General features: G+C 40.1%; 1 protein-coding gene across 1 annotated transcript; it reads right to left on the bottom strand.

The window, feature by feature from the left end:
• Positions 1–8,558: 8,558 nt before the first annotated feature.
• Positions 8,559–21,512, bottom strand: LOC148297758 (uncharacterized). Its single transcript, XM_088247164.1, has 7 exons — positions 20,793–21,512; positions 20,538–20,678; positions 20,266–20,459; positions 18,373–18,574; positions 9,231–9,319; positions 8,967–9,158; positions 8,559–8,933 (listed from the first exon to the last, which is right to left on the bottom strand). Exons 1-7 carry the CDS (start codon positions 21,361–21,363, stop codon positions 8,691–8,693), a joined length of 1,632 nt encoding a protein of 543 aa, XP_088103290.1. The 5' UTR covers positions 21,364–21,512; the 3' UTR covers positions 8,559–8,690.
• Positions 21,513–21,874: the final 362 nt, after the last annotated feature.

Raw genomic sequence — 21,874 nt, 5'->3', positions numbered from 1 at the left:
TGTCCTTTTCTGTTGGACTACAAACACAACTTGTCCATTAACGTCATTAACTTTAAAACTTGAAATTGTCTAGAAAAACATGAAAATGAAAAATAAAAATAAAACAAGTAGGGAAAAGAAATAGAACCAAACTATGTTGCCAATCCCCGGCAACGGCGCCAAAAACTTGTTGCGTAGATACAGCTGCACCAAAATGGATTCAGTTGCATCCTCAACTTGTGATACTCGCAAGTGCACGAGCCGTTTGGTAGTATAGCATATGTAAGTGCGAGGTCGATCCCACGAGGATTGGTGATTGAATGATTCAATTCATTTTCCCTACACAAAACAGAAATGAAAAAGAAGGGAAATAAATAAAACAAGGAAGAAAGAAAATAACTAACTCAAGCAGATAAGTTCCCAAGTTCAATTAGATTAACGGATTGATTCTAGCTAATGTATGATTAAGCCATGGTGTGTGGTCATAACCTTGTGTTCCTAATTCCCTAATTTGATCATTTGTTGTCTAATCTAAAATTAAGCATTAGGAACCCATTAAGCATAGAAGAACAATTTAAACAACCAAGCATGTATCTAATCCCTGTTGTCGAATGTCCATACATACTCTTCCTATTCATAGTTCAATTCGAATTAAAGTATGGTGTCTACTCTTAATTCAAACCAAGATAGCTAACATGCAAGCCTAAATGGTGATCAATCATTCAAACTAGCATATTAACTTATAAGCATAATGAATAAGAACAAAAATCATAATTGAAACTTGGAAACTAATCAAACTTGAGACTAAAGAAAAGAATTTACATAATGAAAAGTAAAGTGGAACTAAGAAAAACTTAAGGAAAATTTCAACACAAAAGATTTCATTACAACAATTGAAAACTAGAAAGAGAAACTAAGAGAATTTGAGGGAGAGAAGGGAAGGGAGCTCTAGAGAAGTGTTTGAGAGCTCCCCCCCTTGGGGTGTGTTTACAAGCTTGGGAAACCTCACTATATATAGGCCTAAGGAAGCTGAAAATCTGAATTAAGTATGGCTAATGCATACAACACTTGTTTTATAAAATCTGAAATGGTTGATGCACTTCACTAATGCATACAACACTTGCATTATAAAATCTGAATTGGTTGATGCACTTCACTAATAAATCCCACCAGCAGCCCTAGCTCATCTTCATGTCACCATGACCAAGCTTCCAACCAGAAATAATAGCTCATCCTGAGGTCAGCATGACCAGCAACTTCAAGGGCTTACAAATTGGGCTTCCCTTAAGCAAATTAAGACTTTAAGCACTCAAACTTGAAGTTCAGAATGTCTTCTTTCCAGCCATATATCATTTGGGCCAATCCAAGGTCGGAGGAGGAAGTTAAGGCCAAAACAAATTGCTAACTCATTTTGCGCGCTGATAAAATCCATCCTGAGCATGGCTCTGTGTTTGCTAGGTAACAGACTCCATATTTATCCAATGGGGCTGCATTTTGGATATGTTATATTACACACCCATTGGAACAACTTTCATGAAGAATGTGGCCTCATCCGAGCTATGTAGGTTGCTGAAACAAAGCTTGCAATATGACCTACGAAACTGGGCTGGCAGGGGACTGTAGCCAAAATTGAGTTTGTCTTTAAGCTCTTCATCCATTCATCCAAATTAGGCCCTAACATGCATGGATTGCATCATTTACTATCCAAAGCCCTCATTATTACCTAAAGCTCAATGAACTGAAAGATAAACACAAAAAGGATTAAAAGCACAAGTTTAACTCAAAAACATAACCAAATCATAAGCTAGAAGGGTACAAAATGATATGTAAATATGCACCGATCACCTATCAAAGATGGTAGAGTTGTACTCTCGCGACATGCGAAAACAGCTGGAAGACCTAGACCGACCGGGTAAACGCAAACAAGCAGATCGCGAGAGTAGTTACGCTCAAGCTAAGATTGCGATCTTTGGGAGCTCAAGTGATGAGCCCCAAGAAGCTGTGCGTGAAGCCCCGGAAGAGGACAGCCAGAGGGCCAAACTCAAAGCTCCAATGGTCGAGACACCAAGCACCGAGAAGAAATGATTTCCTACTGCATTATTGTTGTTTTTATTTTATTTTGTTGTTTTTATATTTTCGTTATTTTGTTTCGGAAATAAAAGAGTAAGGTTGCAGAAAGAAAAAGAAAAAGAAAAAGAAAAAGAAAAAGAAAACACACTTCCCAACTAAAATAAAACAAAGACGACAAACGGAAAAGAAAACACATTTCCCTAACTAAAATAAACTAAAGATGATAGCCGAAAGGGAAAAGCAAAAACACAAAGCTCTAGAAAATGAAAGTAACGGGCAAAAATATTAAACACCAGAAAACACGGAGGAAAAAAAGTAAAGTAAAGTAAAGGTGCTCCCCCTTGAAGCGATTAGGTCGAGCATGCCCGGGAAATCCGAAATGGTGTTGGCACCTTCATCAGCATATGTCTATTTAAAGCACGCCTCTACAAGCGGATGATACCCAGCATTTCTTCCTGCAAACTCAAGGAAAAACATCAAAAAATCCAGAAACAAAAAAATGGCATCCTCATGCACTCACCTTGATGATCTCGACCTTGAGCTGTCCCTTGCACCTCCGAATGCCCAGATAAGGGCTCCTCCAAACCGTGTCTTCCCAAACTCCACATATCATCACGGTACGGCCTCAAACTTTGCTGAGGCAATACCGAACTTTTCTGAGGCACTGCCGAACAGAGCAGTGCTGCTAGGAGGCATGATTAGCAGCAAGCTCACTCCGACAGATCATCTGCATGTGGCACAGAGGTCTGACAAGGCAGCGGTAGAGGAGTCCCACGCGGTCTCCGCTACCAATTTGGGCATGCGCCTACTAGCGAGGACAAGGGAGTGTGCCGCGATGAGCGAGGAAATAGCTTCCTTGAAGGCTATGGTGGCGGACTTGCAGAAGCGGCTCTACTGTGCCAATCAGCACGTGGAAGCACTGCAAAGAAAAAATGAGGACCATGTGGAGCTGCTGCAGATTCTGCAAGTAAGAGACAATAGAGGCATGCCATGAAGATGAAGAAGTTGTTTTTATTTTTAATTTACTTGAATGTTTTTTTTGTTTTTTTGTTTTTTTTTTTGTTTTACTTTTTTTTTTCTTTGTTTGTAATGTTTGAAATGAAATAAAAATGTGTTTTTAACACTCAGAAATAAACTAACTAACCACACCACGTAAATAAATAAACTAACCTAACAAAACAAAAAAAAGAACATAAAAGAAAACAAAGAACTTCCAAATTGATTTTTTTTTTTAATTTATTATTATTTACAACTAACTGACCACACAAAGAAAAAAAAAACAACAAAGAAGTTCCAAATTGCAATTTACAAGGAAAATTAAATAAAAACTCAAATTTCAATTTTTTTTTAAACTTTTTAATTTTTTAATTTTTTAATTTTTGTTTTGTTTTGTTTTTTTTTTTTTTTGAAAAAAAACACACAAATATACAAGCAACTCATGGATGACCAGTTAAGGGCCTCAGAAAACACAGCCAGGGGATCCGGGAAGGTTGGAGGGGTCACAATGGTCCCGCTTAAAACCCAAACTTCTTAGACACCGAAGGTGTCGCCTATAGAACTCCTAGACACTGTATTGACGGAAGTGCTCACTGGAGTTACCATAAGTCAGCTCATATGAAAAAAAAAATTAAAATTTTTTAAGATAAGAAACAAAAACAAATTAAGATAAAATGGAACAACAAACCATAAATGAAAATGAACTAAGTACTCTAAACAAATTCAAACAAACAACATAAATTGTTGTACTAAAAGAAACAAACCAATAAACCAAAGAAAAACACAAACAGCACTTTCTATCACCCGTTTATCACCATTTGGACAGATTCGTTTCTCTGTTTTTCAGCTTCGACCTGTGTTCAGTTTTTAGGCTATAACTTTCCAACCGTAAGTCCAAATTTCACGTTCTTTATATGGTTGGATTCAGCACAGAAAAACAAAGAACTCAACACGGACCAAAAGGTAAAAACAATGACGGAAATAAACATAATTCAAAGAAGAGAAAGGATTGAAATGCTCCCCCTTGAAGCGATTAGGTCGAATGTGATGCACTTGGAGGTCGCGACTTCTCCCATTGCTCCACACTTCCCATTCTTATGATTGAGGTTGCCATCTCTCTCCATTTTTATTAAGCCATCATAAATTGCTAAAACAAACACACAAACTTGAAATGGAATTAAAAGGATTAGGAAATAAAAACTAAAATGAAAAGGAAAATCAACACACATCCAATTCCATGCTTCAAAGCAACAAGCACCAATGGGTTGTGTAAGCTGGGACTTAAACCCAGTTCTCTTGCTTGTTGGGCAATTGTCCTTTTCCGTTGGACTACAAACACAACTTGTCCATTAACGTCATTAACTTTAAAACTTGAAATTGTCTAGAAAAACATGAAAATGAAAAATAAAAATAAAACAAGTAGGGAAAAGAAATAGAACCAAACTATGTTGCCAATCCCCGGCAACGGCGCCAAAAACTTGTTGTGTAGATACAGCTTCACCAAAATGGATTCAGTTGCATCCTCAACTTGTGATACTCGCAAGTGCACGAACCGTTCGGTAGTATAGCGTATGTAAGTGCGAGGTCGATCCCACGAGGATTGGTGATTGAATGATTCAATTCATTTTCCCTACACAAAACAGAAATGAAAAAGAAGGGAAATAAATAAAAACAAGGAAGAAAGAAAATAACTAACTCAAGCAGATAAGTTCCCAAGTTCAATTAGATTAACGAATTGATTCTAGCTAATGTATGATTAAGCCATGGTGTGTGGTCATAACCTTGTGTTCCTAATTCCCTAATTTGATCATTTGTTGTCTAACCTAAAATTAAGCATTAGGAACCCATTAAGCATAGAAGAACAATTTAAACAACCAAGCATGTATCTAATCCCTGTTGTCGAATGTCCATACATACTCTTCCTATTCATAGTTCAATTCGAATTAAAGCATGGTGTCTACTCTTAATTCAAACCAAGATAGCTAACATGCAAGCCTAAATGGTGATCAATCATTCAAACTAGCATATTAACTTATAAGCATAATGAATAAGAACAAAAACCATAATTGAAACTTGGAAACTAATCAAACTTGAAACTAAAGAAAAGAATGTACATTACAAGAAAAATAAATTACAACTAAGAAAACATTAAAGAAAGCTAGAATTGAGAACTAGAAAGCAAAACTAAGAGAATTTGAGGGAGAGAAGGGAAGGGAGCTCTAGAGAAGTGTTTGAGAGCTCCCCCCCTTGGGGTGTGTTTACAAGCTTGGGAAACCTCACTATATATAGGCCTAAGGAAGCTGAAAATCTGAATTAATTATGGCTAATGCATACAACACTTGTTTTATAAAATCTGAAACGGTTGATGCACTTCACTAATGCATACAACACTTCCATTATAAAATCTGAAATGGTTGATGCACTTGTATTAGAAAATCTTGAATTGGTTGATGCACCAATAGATCCCACCAGCAGCCCTAGCTCATCTTCATGTCACCATGACCAAGCTTCCAACCAGAAATGATAGCTCATACCTAGCTCACCATGACCAAGCATCCAACCAGCACATGCTGAGGTCAGCATGACCAGCAACTTCAAGGGCTTACAACTTGGGCTTCTCTTAATCAAATTAGAACTTTAAGCACTCAAACCTGAAGTTCAGAATGTCTTCTTTCCAGCCATATATCATTTGGGCCAATCCAAGGTCGGAGGAGGAAGTTAAGGCCAAAACAAATTGCTAACTCATTTTGCGCGCTGATAAAATCCATCCTGAGCATGGCTCTGTGTTTGCTAGGTAACAGACTCCATATTTATCCAATGGGGCTGAATTTTGGATATGTTATATTACACACCCATTGGAACAACTTTCATGAAGAATGTGGCCTCATCCGAGCTATGTAGGTTGCTGAAACAAAGCTTGTAATATGACCTACGAAACTGGGCTGGCAGGGGACTGTAGCCAAAATTGAGTTTGTCTTTAAGCTCTTCATCCATTCATCCAAATTAGGCCCTAACATGCATGGATTGCATCATTTACTATCCAAAGCCATCATTATTACCTAAAGCTCAATGAACTGAAAGATAAACACAAAAAGGATTAAAAGCACAAGTTTAACTCAAAAACATAACCAAATCATAAGCTAGAAGGGTACAAAATGATATGTAAATATGCACCGATCAAGACATCCTCACAATTTACCTATCCATCTCAGCTACAGCAGTTAGCTCGGTGCTCATCAGACCACAAGAAGGCGTTGAGCATCCGGTGCATTACGTTAGCAAGGCATTACAGGATGCTGAGGTTCGGTACCCATTCATCGAGAAGCTGGCTTTTTCCTTAGTAGTGTCCGCCAGACGCCTGAGACCTTATTTCCAGGCACATACCATTCATGTCCTCACCAACCAACCACTCAGACAAGTATTGCAGAAGCCAGAGACTTCTGGCAGGCTAGTCAAGTGGGCTATCGAACTTGGTGAATTTGATATCCACTACAAGCCTCGCCCGGCTACCAAAGGCCAGGCAGTCGCAGACTTCATCTCTGAGTTCACAGAACCCCAAGCTTTGGCCACCCTCCAGGTCATACCTACTGAACCCACTCCTCCCTCGAACTTGGTCCATGTCGCTAGCAATGGCACCCTCAACCTTACTCAGCCCTTGTGGACATTGTACGTCGATGGCTCCTCCAATGCCTAGGGATGTGGGGCCGGCCTTGTTCTTATCTCCCCAGATAAGGTTGTCCTTGAGTACGCCCTCCGCTTCCAATTCCATGCCTCAAATAATGCAGCCGAGTATGAAGCACTCCTAGCTGGCCTTCGGCTAGCCAAGGAGATGGGCGCTAAGCAAATCCAGATATTCAGTGACTCCAAGCTCGTTGTTCATCAGGTTAACCAGGACTTCATCGCCAAGGACATCTCTATGACAGCATACCTTCAACATAGCCGCCACATGTTGACTACTTTTGATGCTTATCTCATCAGCCAGGTACCACGTTCGGAGAACAGCCATGCCGATGCTTTGGCTAGGCTAGCCTCGGCCTTGGATCAGGGCAGCGGCCGAAGCATCCACATCGAGTTCCTGGATCGCCCCAGCACACAAACCCCACTCATCTGCACCATTGATCACAGCCCTACTTGGATGGACCCCATCCTTCAATTCTTGCAAAACCAGACACTACCTGCTGATCCTGCTAAGGCACGGCGTGTTCGGTATCGCTCCACTCGATACCTAATCATCAATGGCTCTCTATATAGGCGTGGCTTTAGCCTTCCCTACCTTCGATGTCTTACTCCAGAAGAAGGTAATTATGTTCTTCGAGAGATCCATGAAGGCATCTGCGGCAATCATTCAGGCGCTCGATCGCTAGCACATAAGGCCATCAGGCAAGGATACTTCTGGCCCTCACTTCACACTGATGCCCAGGCCTTCACCCAGAAGTGCGATAAGTGTCAACGATTTGCCAACATTCCACAACTTCCAGCTGAACCATTGACAGCCATGGTCAGTCCTTGGCCATTTGCCCAATGGGGACTTGACCTCATTGGACCTATGCCTGAGGGCAAGGGCCAGGTCAAGTACGCAGTTGTTGCCGTAGACTACTTTACCAAGTGGGCTGAAGCCGAGGCCTTAGCTACCATCACGGCAGCCCGCATCGAAACTTTCGTTTGGCAAAATATTGTATGTCGCTTCGGCATCCCCCAAACCATCGTCACGGACAATGGCCGGCAATTTGACAACGCAAAGTTCAAACAATTTTGTTCCAACCTTAAGATACGCCTTTGCTTCGCCTCCCCAGCCCATCCCCAGTCCAATGGCCAGGTCGAAGCTGTGAACAAAATAATCAAGAAGACCCTGAAGACCAAGCTTGACAAAGCCAAGGGTTGTTGGCCAGAACTACTCCCAGAGGTGCTCTGGTCCTACCGCACTACCTTCCGTACCTCCACTGGAGAAACACCGTTCTCTCTTTCATTTGGTACCGAAGCCGTGGCCCCAGTGGAAATTGGCCAGCCCACATACCGAACCTCCACTTATAATGCCGAGGCCAATGACGAGCAGTTAGCCCTGAACCTCGACCTCATTGACGAGCTTCGTGACCAATCCAACATGCTCAATGTCGCGTACAAGCAGCGCATCGCCAAGTACTATGACTCCCGAGTCAAACCCCGTGCCTTCAAAATGGGGGACTGGGTCATGCGCAAGGTTTCTTTGGCCACCAAAGATTCTACTGAAGGTACCTTGGGCCCAACATGGGAAGGCCCCTACGAGATTACCAAAGTCTGCCGCCCTGGCACTTATCAGCTTCGTGATCCCAAGGGCAAGACTTTGCCTCATCCTTGGAACGCTGATCACCTCAAGTACTACTATAAGTAAGCACACCTAGATTTTGGTTTGGAGCCATGACTCGACCATATCTTGTACCTTTTTGCCTTTCGGCACTTATCTAATGAAATGGCCGACCCTGGCTACTTTTTATCAATCACATGATTATCATTTTGCTAGCACAATCGATATCAAATGACAACAAGTCTAATATCATAGCACATCAAAATAACCTTGCTCCAAGCAAGGCAAATGTCCATACATAGCATAAATAAACATCAAGTTCTAAAAATAGCTAGGGTACATAAGGAAGGCAACGCCTTCAAGGCTAGGTGGACGCGGCATCGGCAGGAGCCGGCTCTGACTCCGTAGCGGCAGCAGTGGCATCAATAGTGGGACTAGGAGAAGGTGGCTCGCCACTCGTATCGAAGTTAGTCTCCACCGAAGGGTTGAACCTCATCAGCCTCTCCTCCCAACCAAGCTGCTCATCTACCAGGCGGTCCATAATGTAACTCTTCAGCTCCTCTGAAGTCCGGAATGCCTCGACCGCCTCGACTCGGGCAGCAGCTACCTCCTCGTCCTTCGCCCGTTTCAGCTCCTCCACCTCATTGGCCTTCGCCCGTTTCAGCTCCTCTACCTCCTTGGCCAGCGCTGCCTTCTGCAACAGCAGGGTGTTCCTCTCTCGGATGGCCTCCTGCGCCTCGGCCATCTTACCCTTGGTCGCCTCATCGAGCCTCTTCAGCCTCTGAATCTCCTTATCTGCCTTGGCCATATTGACATACATCTCGCCAAAGGCCTACAAAACAAAAGCATCATTAGTCAAAGCAAACCAGAATGATAAGAACAAGTCCAGGTACGGATAACTTACATAGGCAGAAGTAAGAATCGTCTTCTGGGCCCGATCTGCATAGGAAGAGGCCTGAGCCTTCGCTAGAGCCTCGGGGTCACTCTTCACGCCTTCTGTTGTGTAGATATAGCTGCACCAAAATGGATTCAGCTGCATCCTCAACTTGTGATACTCGCAAGTGCACGAGCCGTTCGGTAGTATAGCGTATGTAAGTGCGAGGTCGATCCCACGAGGATTGGTGATTGAATGATTCAATTCATTTTCCCTACACAAAACAGAAATGAAAAAGAAGGGAAATAAATAAAACAAGAAAGAAAGAAAATAACTAACTCAAGTAGATAAGTTCCCAAGTTCAATTAGATTAATGGATTGATTCTAGCTAAAGTATGATTAAGCCATGGTGTGTGGTCATAACCTTGTGTTCCTAATTCCCTAATTTGATCATTTGTTGTCTAACCTAAAATTAAGCATTAGGAACCCATTAAGCATAGAAGAACATTTTAAACAACCAAGTATGTATCTAATCCCTGTTGTCGAATGTCCATACATACTCTTCCTATTCATAGTTCAATTCGAATTAAAGCATGGTGTCTACTCTTAATTCAAACCAAGATAGCTAACATGCAAGCCTAAATGGTGATCAATCATTCAAACTAGCATATTAACTTATAAGCATAATGAATAAGAACAAAAACCATAATTGAAACTTGGAAACTAATCAAACTTGAAACTAAAGAAAAGAATTTACATAACAATGAAAATTAAGTAGAACTTGGAAAAACTTAAGGAGAATTTCAGCACAAAGATCTCATTACAACAATTGAAAACTAGAAAATGTAACTAAGAGAATTTGAGGGAGAGAAGGGAAGGGAGCTCTAGAGAAGTGTTTGAGAGCTCCCCCCCTTGGGGTGTGTTTACAAGCTTGGGAAACCTCACTATATATAGGCCTAAGGAAGCTGAAAATCTGAATTAAGTATGGCTAATGCATACAACACTTGTTTTATAAAATCTGAAATGGTTGATGCACTTCACTAATGCATACAACACTTCCATTATAAAATCTGAAATGGTTGATGCACTTCACTAATAAATCCCACCAGCAGCCCTAGCTCATCTTCATGTCACCATGACCAAGCTTCCAACCAGAAATAATAGCTCATCCTGAGGTCAGCATGACCAGCAACTTCAAGGGCTTACGAATTGGGCTTCCCTTAAGCAAATTAAGACTTTAAGCACTCAAACTTGAAGTTCAGAATGTCTTCTTTCCAGCCATATATCATTTGGGCCAATCCAAGGTCGGAGGAGGAAGTTAAGGCCAAAACAAATTGCTAACTCATTTTGCGCGCTGATAAAATCCATCCTGAGCATGGTTCTGTGTTTGCTAGGTAACAGACTCCATATTTATCCAATGGGGCTGAAGTTTGGATATGTTATAGTATACACCCATTGGAACAACTTTCATGAAGAATGTGGCCTCATCCGAGCTATGTAGGTTGCTGAAACAAAGCTTGCAATATGACCTACGGAACTGGACTGGCAGGGGGCTGTAGCCAAAATGAGTTTGTCTTTAAGCTCTTCATCCATTCATCCAAATTAGGCCCTAACATGCATGGATTCCATCATTTACTATCCAAAGCCCTCATTATTACCTAAAGCTCAATGAACTGAAAGATAAACACAAAAAGGATTAAAAGCACAAGTTTAACTCAAAAACATAACCAAATCATAAGCTAGAAGGGTACAAAATGATATACAATTATGAACCGATCAAATACCCCCAAACCTAGATTTTGCTAGTCCTCGAGCAAAACAACACAAAACAAAGTTAAAAACAAAACAAGAAGTTAACTAGACCACTTTCCTAGGTAACTCGATTGCATTGAGCGAATGCGACAAGCCTTTAAACCTCTAGGCATCCCTAGTAGGAGGAGTTGTGTCTCCTGAGGGTTTAACAGTTACGATACCCACAAACGTTTTTCTAACTCTACAAAACAAAATGGTTAGAAAACTTATTAGATTTGTTAGTTCTTAAGCAAAACCAAAACCAAAAACAAACATAAAAATAAAAACAAAACACAAAACACAAAAAACAAAAAAAATCAAAATCAAAATAAAAACTCAAAACAATCTTTCCGAACATTTTGTGAAGAGAAATGACTCATGCACATGACTTAAACGTTTTGACAATAAAAGTTCAATTTTAGACATTATTCACAAAGCGGCAAAGTTCAAAACATAATATGCTCAAAGTGTAGTAGTGTGATAGCCAAATGCAACAAATTCCCCAATCTTAGTTTCCACACAATTTCAAAAATCATACCAAGCACAAATGCAACTTCAAATCTCACCAAAGTTGTCCTCTCACAAATGAATCACTCAGAAGAGGGCTACAATGCAACACTCAGTTATAGACATGGGATTAGAGTTAAACCATAAAGGAGTTAACTCAAAATAGGAAGATGAAGAACTTGCATTAATATGATCTCAAGAAGGATGCCAAACACTTAAAAGTAATAAAATGCAGGCAATTCAACCATATGACATTTAAGATCAATTTAGGTCTTTATTATAGGTTGTAATGGGGCCAAGGGTGTAAGGTGAGTGAGAAATGAAAGGTATGGATAATACAAAGTCCAAGGAACTCAAAATGTAAGAGCATAAAACAATTGTTTACAAGACTTCGAATCATCACGATTAGATTTTTTCTTTTACACGATCAAAACTCCTTATACCTTCATTTACAATGATTTAAACTCCTTTCCTTAAACACCAATTTATTTTGAAGGCCCAAAAATGAAACCCAAAAATGAAATTTCATTCAACCACCACTTAATCACAACTTTTCTCTTTTCTTTCACCAATTGTGTGATTTTTTTTTCTTCGAAATTCCCAAACTTAGTATGAAAAACACATCCCAATTAAAGCTCATGAGTTCCTTAGAAAGGTAAATATTTGTTTTTCAAGCTAAGGCGAGGAAATATAATTGGTAAATGAAAGAAAAAGGTTTACATGTAGGCTCAAAATGGTTAACAATGGAAAATCATGCTTAAGCATGCATAAGGTTAGCTTGAAAGGTACAAACGATCCAAAGAGGGCCTTAATATCATTTCTTAAATGTCATGAAATCGAATTGCAAAAGAATGGATGACTTTTAAGTATTCAACCAAATCAATGAATAATGAGATCAAACAACAACTTTGATGACAAGAAAATAAGAGTATGTGTATAACACTCATGAAATGAAGCACAAGGCTCAAAAGCTCACATTTATGGTTATATAAGTCTAATTTATGCTTGATACAATTCTTTGGGTCATGCAAATCCTTTAATTGGAGAATTATGAAACAAATGGCAAGTGCAAAGAAGGTTTCGAACATATCATGCTAGAACGATGCCAAATTAATCAATTAATTAATTAATTTTTTTTTTTACAATAAAAATTTACAAGGAAAAAAAAATAAATAATAAATAAAATTCAATTTTCATTTAAGTCATGCAAACATTTATCACAATCTCATCAAATGTGTTCGGAAAGTGAATAAAATCAAAATCAAAATCAAAATCAAAATTAAAGCAAGACTTAACAAAATAAAATAAAAATAAAAACAAGCAAATAAAAAAAAAATTAAATTAAATTAAGGAAAAACCAATTTTACATGCTAAACTCCAATACCCCCAAACCTAGAAATGAACATTGTCCTCAATGTTTAAAAATTAGGAACAAGCAATGTCATAACAAGAAATGAAAGGTACTAAAGTAAATATAAACCACAAAAAAAAAAAAAAACAAAAAAAAAAATTACAAAACAAACAAACAAATAAACAAGAAAGAAAAAAAAAAAACAAAAGTAAAACACTCGAAACAGAAAGCCCTAAACAGACAAAACAGTAAGCCCTAAACAGACAGTCTTACACAAACTAAAACCCAAACGTTTGAAAGCCCAACCCCAAAGAAAGTTAACTCACTTTGAAACCAAAACAATGGTGAAACCCGACCCACAATGAAATCCAAAGGCCACACGTTTTAATTTTAATTTTTTCTTAAAAAGATAAAACGTGAATTATGAGCGCAAAGCGGGATTTCTAAAAAGAGGGAATGTGGTCCCTGATGTCGTCTCATGGATAGTCATGGGCAGACTGAGCGAGACACGTGTTGACAGATAGAAGCGCCGCAGATTTCACAAGCAGAAATTACGGGCTCATGGAAAGGCGCGAAGGCTTTACTGAACGCGTCCGTTCAGAAAAGACATGTCGTGATAAATGAGTTGGGTATGGTTGGAAAGCGAGAAGGTTGTGGGACTCGAGGAATGCTGGAGATTCAGAAATGCTTAGACGCTGCAATGGCTAGGGTTTGTCAAAGACTATGTATATAAGAAGGAAAAAGATGGGGATAAAAACAAAACCACAAACTCAGAAACACAAAAGAGAAAAGAAGAAAAAAAATCAGAAATCAAATGGCCTCATCCTACCCATTTTCGTTGGATCTCAACCTAGCTCCACCGACTCAGACACGAGGCCAAGCAGCGGCACCAGTATGGATGCCCTACTTTGCTTCCGCACGGGGGCCTGTGACAGTAACTGACTCAATACTCCTGGACAACGATGTTGCCATTGGAGTGGCTAGAAATTTAGTGACTCCTAAAGATATACGTGTTCTGGGGACAAGGGATGACAACCGGGTCGTGAGCGATGCCCTGGCACTGAGCGTGCAGAGTACGGCAACAGTCGCAAGTTTGGGTCATCGCCTACTTGCGAAGTCCCATGAGGTAGAGGTGCTGAAAGGTCAGTTGACGGCGGAGCGAAGTATGGTTGAGGAGTGTCAGACTGCTATAAAAAGCTTGAAAAGGGAAAGGTCAAGGATAGTGGAGGTGAATCGACACCAACTAGAAGTATTGCGGGACGAGAATAGAAACCTATCAAAGATGGTAGAGTTGTACTCTCGCGACATGCGAAAACAGCTGGAAGACCTAGACCGACCGGGTAAACGCAAGCAAGCAGATCGTGAGAGTAGTTACGCTCAAGCTAAGATTGCGATCTTTGGGAGCTCAAGTGGTGAGCCCCAAGAGGCTGTGCATGAAGCCCAGGAAGAGGACAGCCAGAGGGCCAAACTCAAAGCTCCAATGGTCGAGACACCGAGCACTGTGAAGAAATGACTTCTACTGCATTATTAATGTTTTTATTTTAATTTATTTTATTTTTTTGGTTGTTTTTGTCTTTATTTTGTTTTGGAAATAAAAGAGTAAATTTGCAGAAGGAAAAAGAAAACGGAAAAGAAAGCACACTTTCCAAACTTAAATCAAACGAAGACGACAAACGGAAATGGAAGCACAGTTCCCTAACTAAAATAAAATAAAGATGATAGCCGAAAGGGAAAGGCAAAAACACAAAGCTCTAGAAAATGAAAGTAACGGGCAAAACAATAAAACACCAGAAAACACGGAAAAAAGAAAAGTAAAGTGAAAGTTAATGTGCTCCCCCTTGAAGCGATTAGGTCGAGCATGCCCGGGAAATCCGAAATGGTGTTGGCTCTCTCTCATCAGCATATGTCTATTTAAACCACACCTCTGCAAGCGGATGATACCCAGCATTTCTTCCTGCAAACTCAAGGAAAAACATCAAAAAATCCAGAAACAAAACAAATGGCATCCTCATGCACTCACCTTGATGATCTCAACCTTGAGCTCTCACTTGCACCACCGAATGCCCAGATAAGGGCTCCTCCAAACCCAGTCTTCCCAAACTCCACATATCATCATGGTACGGCCTCAAACTTTGCTGAGGCAATACCGAACTTTTATGAGGCAGTGCCGAACAGAGCAGTGCTGCTGGGAGGCATGATTGGCAGCAAGCTCACACCGACAGATCATCTGCATGTGGCACAGAGGTCTGATAAGGCAGCGGTAGAGGAGTCCCACAATTTAACTGTGCTCCACGCGGTCTCGGCTACCAATTTGGGCATGCGATTGCTGGCGAGAACACGGGAGTGTGCCGCGATGAGCGAGGAAATAGCTTCCTTGAAGGCTATGGTGGCGGACTTGCAGAAGCGGCTCTACTGTGCCAATCAGCACGTGGAAGCACTGCAGAGAAAAAATGAGGACCATGTGGAGCTGCTGCAGATTCTGCAAGTAAGAGAAAATAGAGGCAAGCCATGATGATGAAGAAGATGAAGAATATTTCTTTTTTTTGTTTTTTTTTTGTTTTTTTTTTTTTTTATTGTTTTTGTTTTTATTTTGTTTTTGTTGTTTTGTTGTTTTTATTTATTTTTTTTTTTTTTTTATGCAATGTTTGAAATAAAAATGTGTTTTAACACTCAGAAATAAACTAACCAACCAAACCACGTAAATAAAAACATAAACTAACTTAACGAAACAAAAACAAAAACAAATCAAAAACAAAGACTCAACAGAAAAGAAAACAAAGAAAATAAAAATAAACTTAATTTAAAAACACACGAATATACAAGCAACTCACGGATGACCAGTTAAGGGCCTTAGAAAACACAGCCAGGGGATCCGGGAAGGTTGGAGGGGTCACAATGGTCCCGCTTAAAACCCAAACTTCTTAGACACCGAAGGTGTCGCCTATAGAACTCCTAGACACTGTATTGACGGAAGTGCTCACTGGAGTTACCATAAGTCAGCTCATATGAAAAATCTTTTTAAAATTTTTAAGATAAGAAACAAAAACAAATTAAGATAAAATGGAACAACAAACCATAAACGAAAATGAACTAAGTACTCTAAACAAATTCAAACAAACAACATAAATTGTTGTACTAAAAGAAACAAACCAATAAACCAAAGAAAAACACAAACAGCACTTTCTATCACCCGTTTATCACCATTTGGACAGATTCGTTTCTCTGTTTTTCAGCTTCGACCTGTGTTCAGTTTTTAGGCTATAACTTTCCAACCGTAAGTCCAAATTTTACGTTCTTTATATGGTTGGATTCAGCATAGAAAAACAAAGAACTCATCGCAGACCAAAAGGCAAAAACAACTACGAAAATAAACAGAATTCAAAGAAGAGAAAGGATTGAAATGCTCCCCCTTGAAGCGATTAGGTCGAATGTGATGCACTTGGAGGTCGCGACTTCTCCCATTGCTCCACACTTCCCATTCTTATGATTGAGGTTGTCATCTCTCTCCATTTTTATTAAGCTATCATAAATTGCTAAAACAAACACACAAACTTGAAATGGAATTAAAAGGATTTAGGAAATAAAAACTAAAATGAAAAGGAAAATCAACACACATCCAATTCCATGCTTCAAAGCAACAAGCACCAATGGGTTGTGTAAGCTGGGACTTAAACCCAGTTCTCTTGCTTGTTGGGCAATTGTCCTTTTCTGTTGGACTACAAACACAACTTGTCCATTAACGTCATTAACTTTAAAACTTGAAATTGTCTAGAAAAACATGAAAATGAAAAATAAAAATAAAACAAGTAGGGAAAAGAAATAGAACCAAACTATGTTGCCAATCCCCGGCAACGGCGCCAAAAACTTGTTGTGTAGATATAGCTGCACCAAAATGGATTCAGCTGCATCCTCAACTTGTGATACTCGCAAGTGCACGAGCCGTTCGGTAGTATAGCGTATGTAAGTGCGAGGTCGATCCCACGAGGATTGGTGATTGAATGATTCAATTCATTTTCCCTACACAAAACAGAAATGAAAAAGAAGGGAAATAAATAAAACAAGAAAGAAAGAAAATAACTAACTCAAGTAGATAAGTTCCCAAGTTCAATTAGATTAATGGATTGATTCTAGCTAAAGTATGATTAAGCCATGGTGTGTGGTCATAACCTTGTGTTCCTAATTCCCTAATTTGATCATTTGTTGTCTAACCTAAAATTAAGCATTAGGAACCCATTAAGCATAGAAGAACATTTTAAACAACCAAGTATGTATCTAATCCCTGTTGTCGAATGTCCATACATACTCTTCCTATTCATAGTTCAATTCGAATTAAAGCATGGTGTCTACTCTTAATTCAAACCAAGATAGCTAACATGCAAGCCTAAATGGTGATCAATCATTCAAACTAGCATATTAACTTATAAGCATAATGAATAAGAACAAAAACCATAATTGAAACTTGGAAACTAATCAAACTTGAAACTAAAGAAAAGAATTTACATAACAATGAAAATTAAGTAGAACTTGGAAAAACTTAAGGAGAATTTCAGCACAAAGATCTCATTACAACAATTGAAAACTAGAAAATGTAACTAAGAGAATTTGAGGGAGAGAAGGGAAGGGAGCTCTAGAGAAGTGTTTGAGAGCTCCCCCCCTTGGGGTGTGTTTACAAGCTTGGGAAACCTCACTATATATAGGCCTAAGGAAGCTGAAAATCTGAATTAAGTATGGCTAATGCATACAACACTTGTTTTATAAAATCTGAAATGGTTGATGCACTTCACTAATGCATACAACACTTCCATTATAAAATCTGAAATGGTTGATGCACTTCACTAATAAATCCCACCAGCAGCCCTAGCTCATCTTCATGTCACCATGACCAAGCTTCCAACCAGAAATAATAGCTCATCCTGAGGTCAGCATGACCAGCAACTTCAAGGGCTTACGAATTGGGCTTCCCTTAAGCAAATTAAGACTTTAAGCACTCAAACTTGAAGTTCAGAATGTCTTCTTTCCAGCCATATATCATTTGGGCCAATCCAAGGTCGGAGGAGGAAGTTAAGGCCAAAACAAATTGCTAACCCATTTTGCGCGCTGATAAAATCCATCCTGAGCATGGTTCTGTGTTTGCTAGGTAACAGACTCCATATTTATCCAATGGGGCTGAATTTTGGATATGTTATAGTATACACCCATTGGAACAACTTTCATGAAGAATGTGGCCTCATCCGAGCTATGTAGGTTGCTGAAACAAAGCTTGCAATATGACCTACGGAACTGGACTGGCAGGGGGCTGTAGCCAAAATGAGTTTGTCTTTAAGCTCTTCATCCATTCATCCAAATTAGGCCCTAACATGCATGGATTCCATCATTTACTATCCAAAGCCCTCATTATTACCTAAAGCTCAATGAACTGAAAGATAAACACAAAAAGGATTAAAAGCACAAGTTTAACTCAAAAACATAACCAAATCATAAGCTAGAAGGGTACAAAATGATATACAATTATGAACCGATCACCTTCCAGGAAGACGTTCACCAAGGGTACCTCCTGCCGATGCATGGCTAGGCTCACCTCCTTCTTCTGCTGACGCAACTTGGAGAAGTCCACCTTCTCCACCCCCTCAGCAAACACATCATCAATACCGAAGGGTAGCTTCGGCGGCGCCTGCAGATTAAAGGGAGGAAGCCTAGGCCCTGCCCCCATCACACTCTGGTGAGCCTCTGTCGCATAGATACAGCTGCACCAAAATGGATTTAGCTGCATCCTCAACTTGTGATACTCGCAAGTGCACGAGCCGTTCGGTAGTATAGCGTATGTAAGTGCGAGGTCGATCCCACGAGGATTGGTGATTGAATGATTCAATTCATTTTCCCTACACAAAACAGAAATGAAAAAGAAGGGAAATAAATAAAACAAGGAAGAAAGAAAATAACTAACTCAAGCAGATAAGTTCCCAAGTTCAATTAGATTAACGGATTGATTCTAGCTAATGTATGATTAAGCCATGGTGTGTGGTCATAACCTTGTGTTCCTAATTCCCTAATTTGATCATTTGTTGTCTAACCTAAAATTAAGCATTAGGAACCCATTAAGCATAGAAGAACATTTTAAACAACCAAGTATGTATCTAATCCTTGTTGTCGAATGTCCATACATACTATTCATATTCATAGTTCAATTCGAATTAAAGCATGGTGTATACTCTTAATTCAAACCAAGATAGCTAACATGCAAGCCTAAATGGTGATCAATCATTCAAACTAGCATATTAACTTATAAGCATAATGAATAAGAACAAAAACCATAATTGAAACTTGGAAACTAATTAAACTTGAATACTTAAGAAAGAATGTACATTACAAGAAAAATAAATTACAACTAAGAAAACATTAAAGAAAGCTAGAATTGAGAACTAGAAAGCAAAACTAAGAGAATTTGAGGGAGAGAAGGGAGGGGAGCTCTAGAGAAGTGTTTGAGAGCTCCCCCCCTTGGGGTGTGTTTACAAGCTTAGAGAACTTCCCTATTTATAGGCCTAGGGGAAGTGAAAATCTGAATTCAATATGGCTAATGCATACAACACTTGTTTTATAAAATCTGAAATGGTTGATGCACTTGTATTAGAAAATCTAAATTGGGTGATGCACTTGTATTAGAAAATCTTGAATTGGTTGATGCACTTCACCAATAGATCCCACCAGCAGCCCTAGCTCATCTTCATGTCACCATGACCAAGCTTCCAACCAGAAATGATAGCTCATACCTAGCTCACCATGACCAAGCATCCAACCAGCACATGCTGAGGTCAGCATGACCAGCAACTTCAAGGGCTTACAACTTGGGCTTCTATTAATCAAATTAGGACTTTAAGCACTCTAAATTGAAGTTCAGAATGTCTTCTTTCCAGCCATATGTTATTTGGGCCAATCCAAGGTCGGAGGAAGAAGTTAAGGCCGAAACAAATGTCTAACTCATTTTCCGCGCTGATAAGATCCATCCTGAGCATGGTTCTGTGTTTGCTAGGTAACGGACTCCAGATTTATCCAATGGGGCTGAATTTTGGATATGTTATAGTACACACCAATTGGAACAACTTTCATGAAGAATGTGGCCTTATTCGAGCTATGTAGGTTGTTGAAACAAAGCTTGCAATATGACCTACGGAACTGGACTGGCAGGGGGCTGTAGCCAAAATGAGTTTGTCTTTAAGCTCTTCATCCATTCATCCAAATTAGGCCTTAACATGCTTGAATTGCATGAATTATGCTCTCTAAAGCCATCATTATTACCTAAAGCTCAATGAACTGAAAGATAAACACAAAAAGGATTAAAAGCACAAGTTTAACTCAAAAACATAACCAAATCATAAGCTAGAAGGGTACAAAATGATATACAATTATGAACCGATCAGCCTCCTCTAGAGCCTTCCTCTTCCCCATCACGTCAGCCACTGGCCCTTCATCGTCACCCCTGGGCCGCTTCCCAGTCACCTGCTGGCTCCCCCCCTTCTCCGCCTTCTTGGCCCGAGACTCCCTAAGTCGCCTCTGCATCTCGGCGCCATCAATGTCCACATCCACTCTCGTGCTTCCTTTTACAACACCTGCCACTGCACAATCAAAAGTCAAGTTAGCCACAACTACAAAGCGAATCAGAAGACAAACAATATGGGAACCCAAGTACTTACTTCCTTGCAGGAGTCCGGACTCAAACAGATTCTTTTGGGTGACTAGGTTCCGGCACTCACGGTTGGTCACTGACAACAGCGACCTCACCCTCTCAACCTCGTCTTCTTTCTCCTTGGAGATAGACCCCCACTTCACTGAACCTGCAACAAATAATACATACTACTCAGCCATTTACACTTGCACAAACAAAAATGGAGAATCAAGAGTGAAACACAACAAAACAGCACTTAGTCTTAAGGGATGGGGCCAAGGACCTATAGACTGGAAGTGGGTAGGAATGTGTTTGGCAACGGTCTTCCCGGGTGGACACTCCCAGTCCCCATAAGCTAGGCACCACCTGTTCCTCCAGGACTTCTGAGTAGTAGGCAAATGACTGATAAAATAACCCCTCTCCTTTGCCTTTCGACAATTGGCTTGTACCCAGCCAAAACTCCCCTGTTGCTTCGAAATAGAGTACAAGTACATGAACTGCTCAAAGGTTGGCTCACCCAACCCAACCAACCACCAGGCAATGTAAATCCCATGCAAAAGAAGCCAAAAGTTGGGATTATATTGCCCCGGCGCATACCCCAGCCTAGCCAACATCATCTGCACCCAAGGATGAAACGGTAGCCTGAAGCCATGCTGGTACATATCTGTAAAAATCAACACTGAGCCCTCTGGAGGATACCTAACCACATCAGCTGCAGTGGGTAGTCTCAAGCCCACATAGGGCGGAATACAAAAATCTATCCGAAGCTCGGCCAACTTTACTTCTGTAAAGGTATTCCGCTTCGCCAATGGGACTCCAACCCGTATGTCCACTCCCTCTGAAGCTGAAGCCATGGCTACTCCTACGGACCCAGATGGGGATGCCTGATTACTCGAACCCAACTCTGGTGTATAAGGCAAGGCTAGAACACGATCAAATACGGCCTCTAACTCCTTGTAATTTCTCTACATCTCCTTATATGCAGTTGACCCAGAGCCCACTGATGGCTCAACCCTACAACCCTCATGCACTACCACCCTACTCTCTATAACACCCTCTACAACACCCTCGGTCTGGGAACTCTCATCTTCAGAACAAACATATTCACTGGCCTCTTCACTCTCAATATCATCCCCACCAAAGGCAGGGGGGTCATGGCTTTCTCTATCAAAACTCTCAGACATCTACAATTTGCAGAAACAAGGAAAAGAACTAATGCACATGCAGAAAGGATCGAAGCATACATTCAACAAGTTCATATCAATATTCAAGGCGTTCATCACGTTCATACTCATATTCAAGGTGTTCTTCCTAATCTTCAACATATTCATGCCAAAAAGGAAATTTCAATTCGAAAATTCAAGG

The sequence above is a fragment of the Prunus avium genome, chromosome 1 (assembly GCF_965620075.1).
Source record: "Prunus avium chromosome 1, drPruAviu1.hap1.1, whole genome shotgun sequence".
Taxonomy (NCBI): domain Eukaryota; kingdom Viridiplantae; phylum Streptophyta; class Magnoliopsida; order Rosales; family Rosaceae; genus Prunus; species Prunus avium.
The sequence above is the reverse complement of the archived record's forward strand: the minus strand, read 5'-3'. Positions and strand labels throughout refer to the sequence as shown.

Bases quoted from the DNA above. Each gene is read 5' to 3' on its own strand.
- LOC148297758 (XM_088247164.1), bottom strand. From the start codon at position 21,363: ATGGCTTCAGCTTCAGAGGGAGTGGACATACGGGTTGGAGTCCCATTG. The intron at 9,159-9,230 runs GTAAGTTATCCG...TTTGTTTTGTAG, and splicing joins CGATTCTTACTTCTGCCTAT to GCCTTTGGCGAGATGTATGT. The intron at 8,934-8,966 runs GTGGAGGAGCTG...AAGGACGAGGAG, and splicing joins AACGGGCGAAGGCCAATGAG to GTAGCTGCTGCCCGAGTCGA.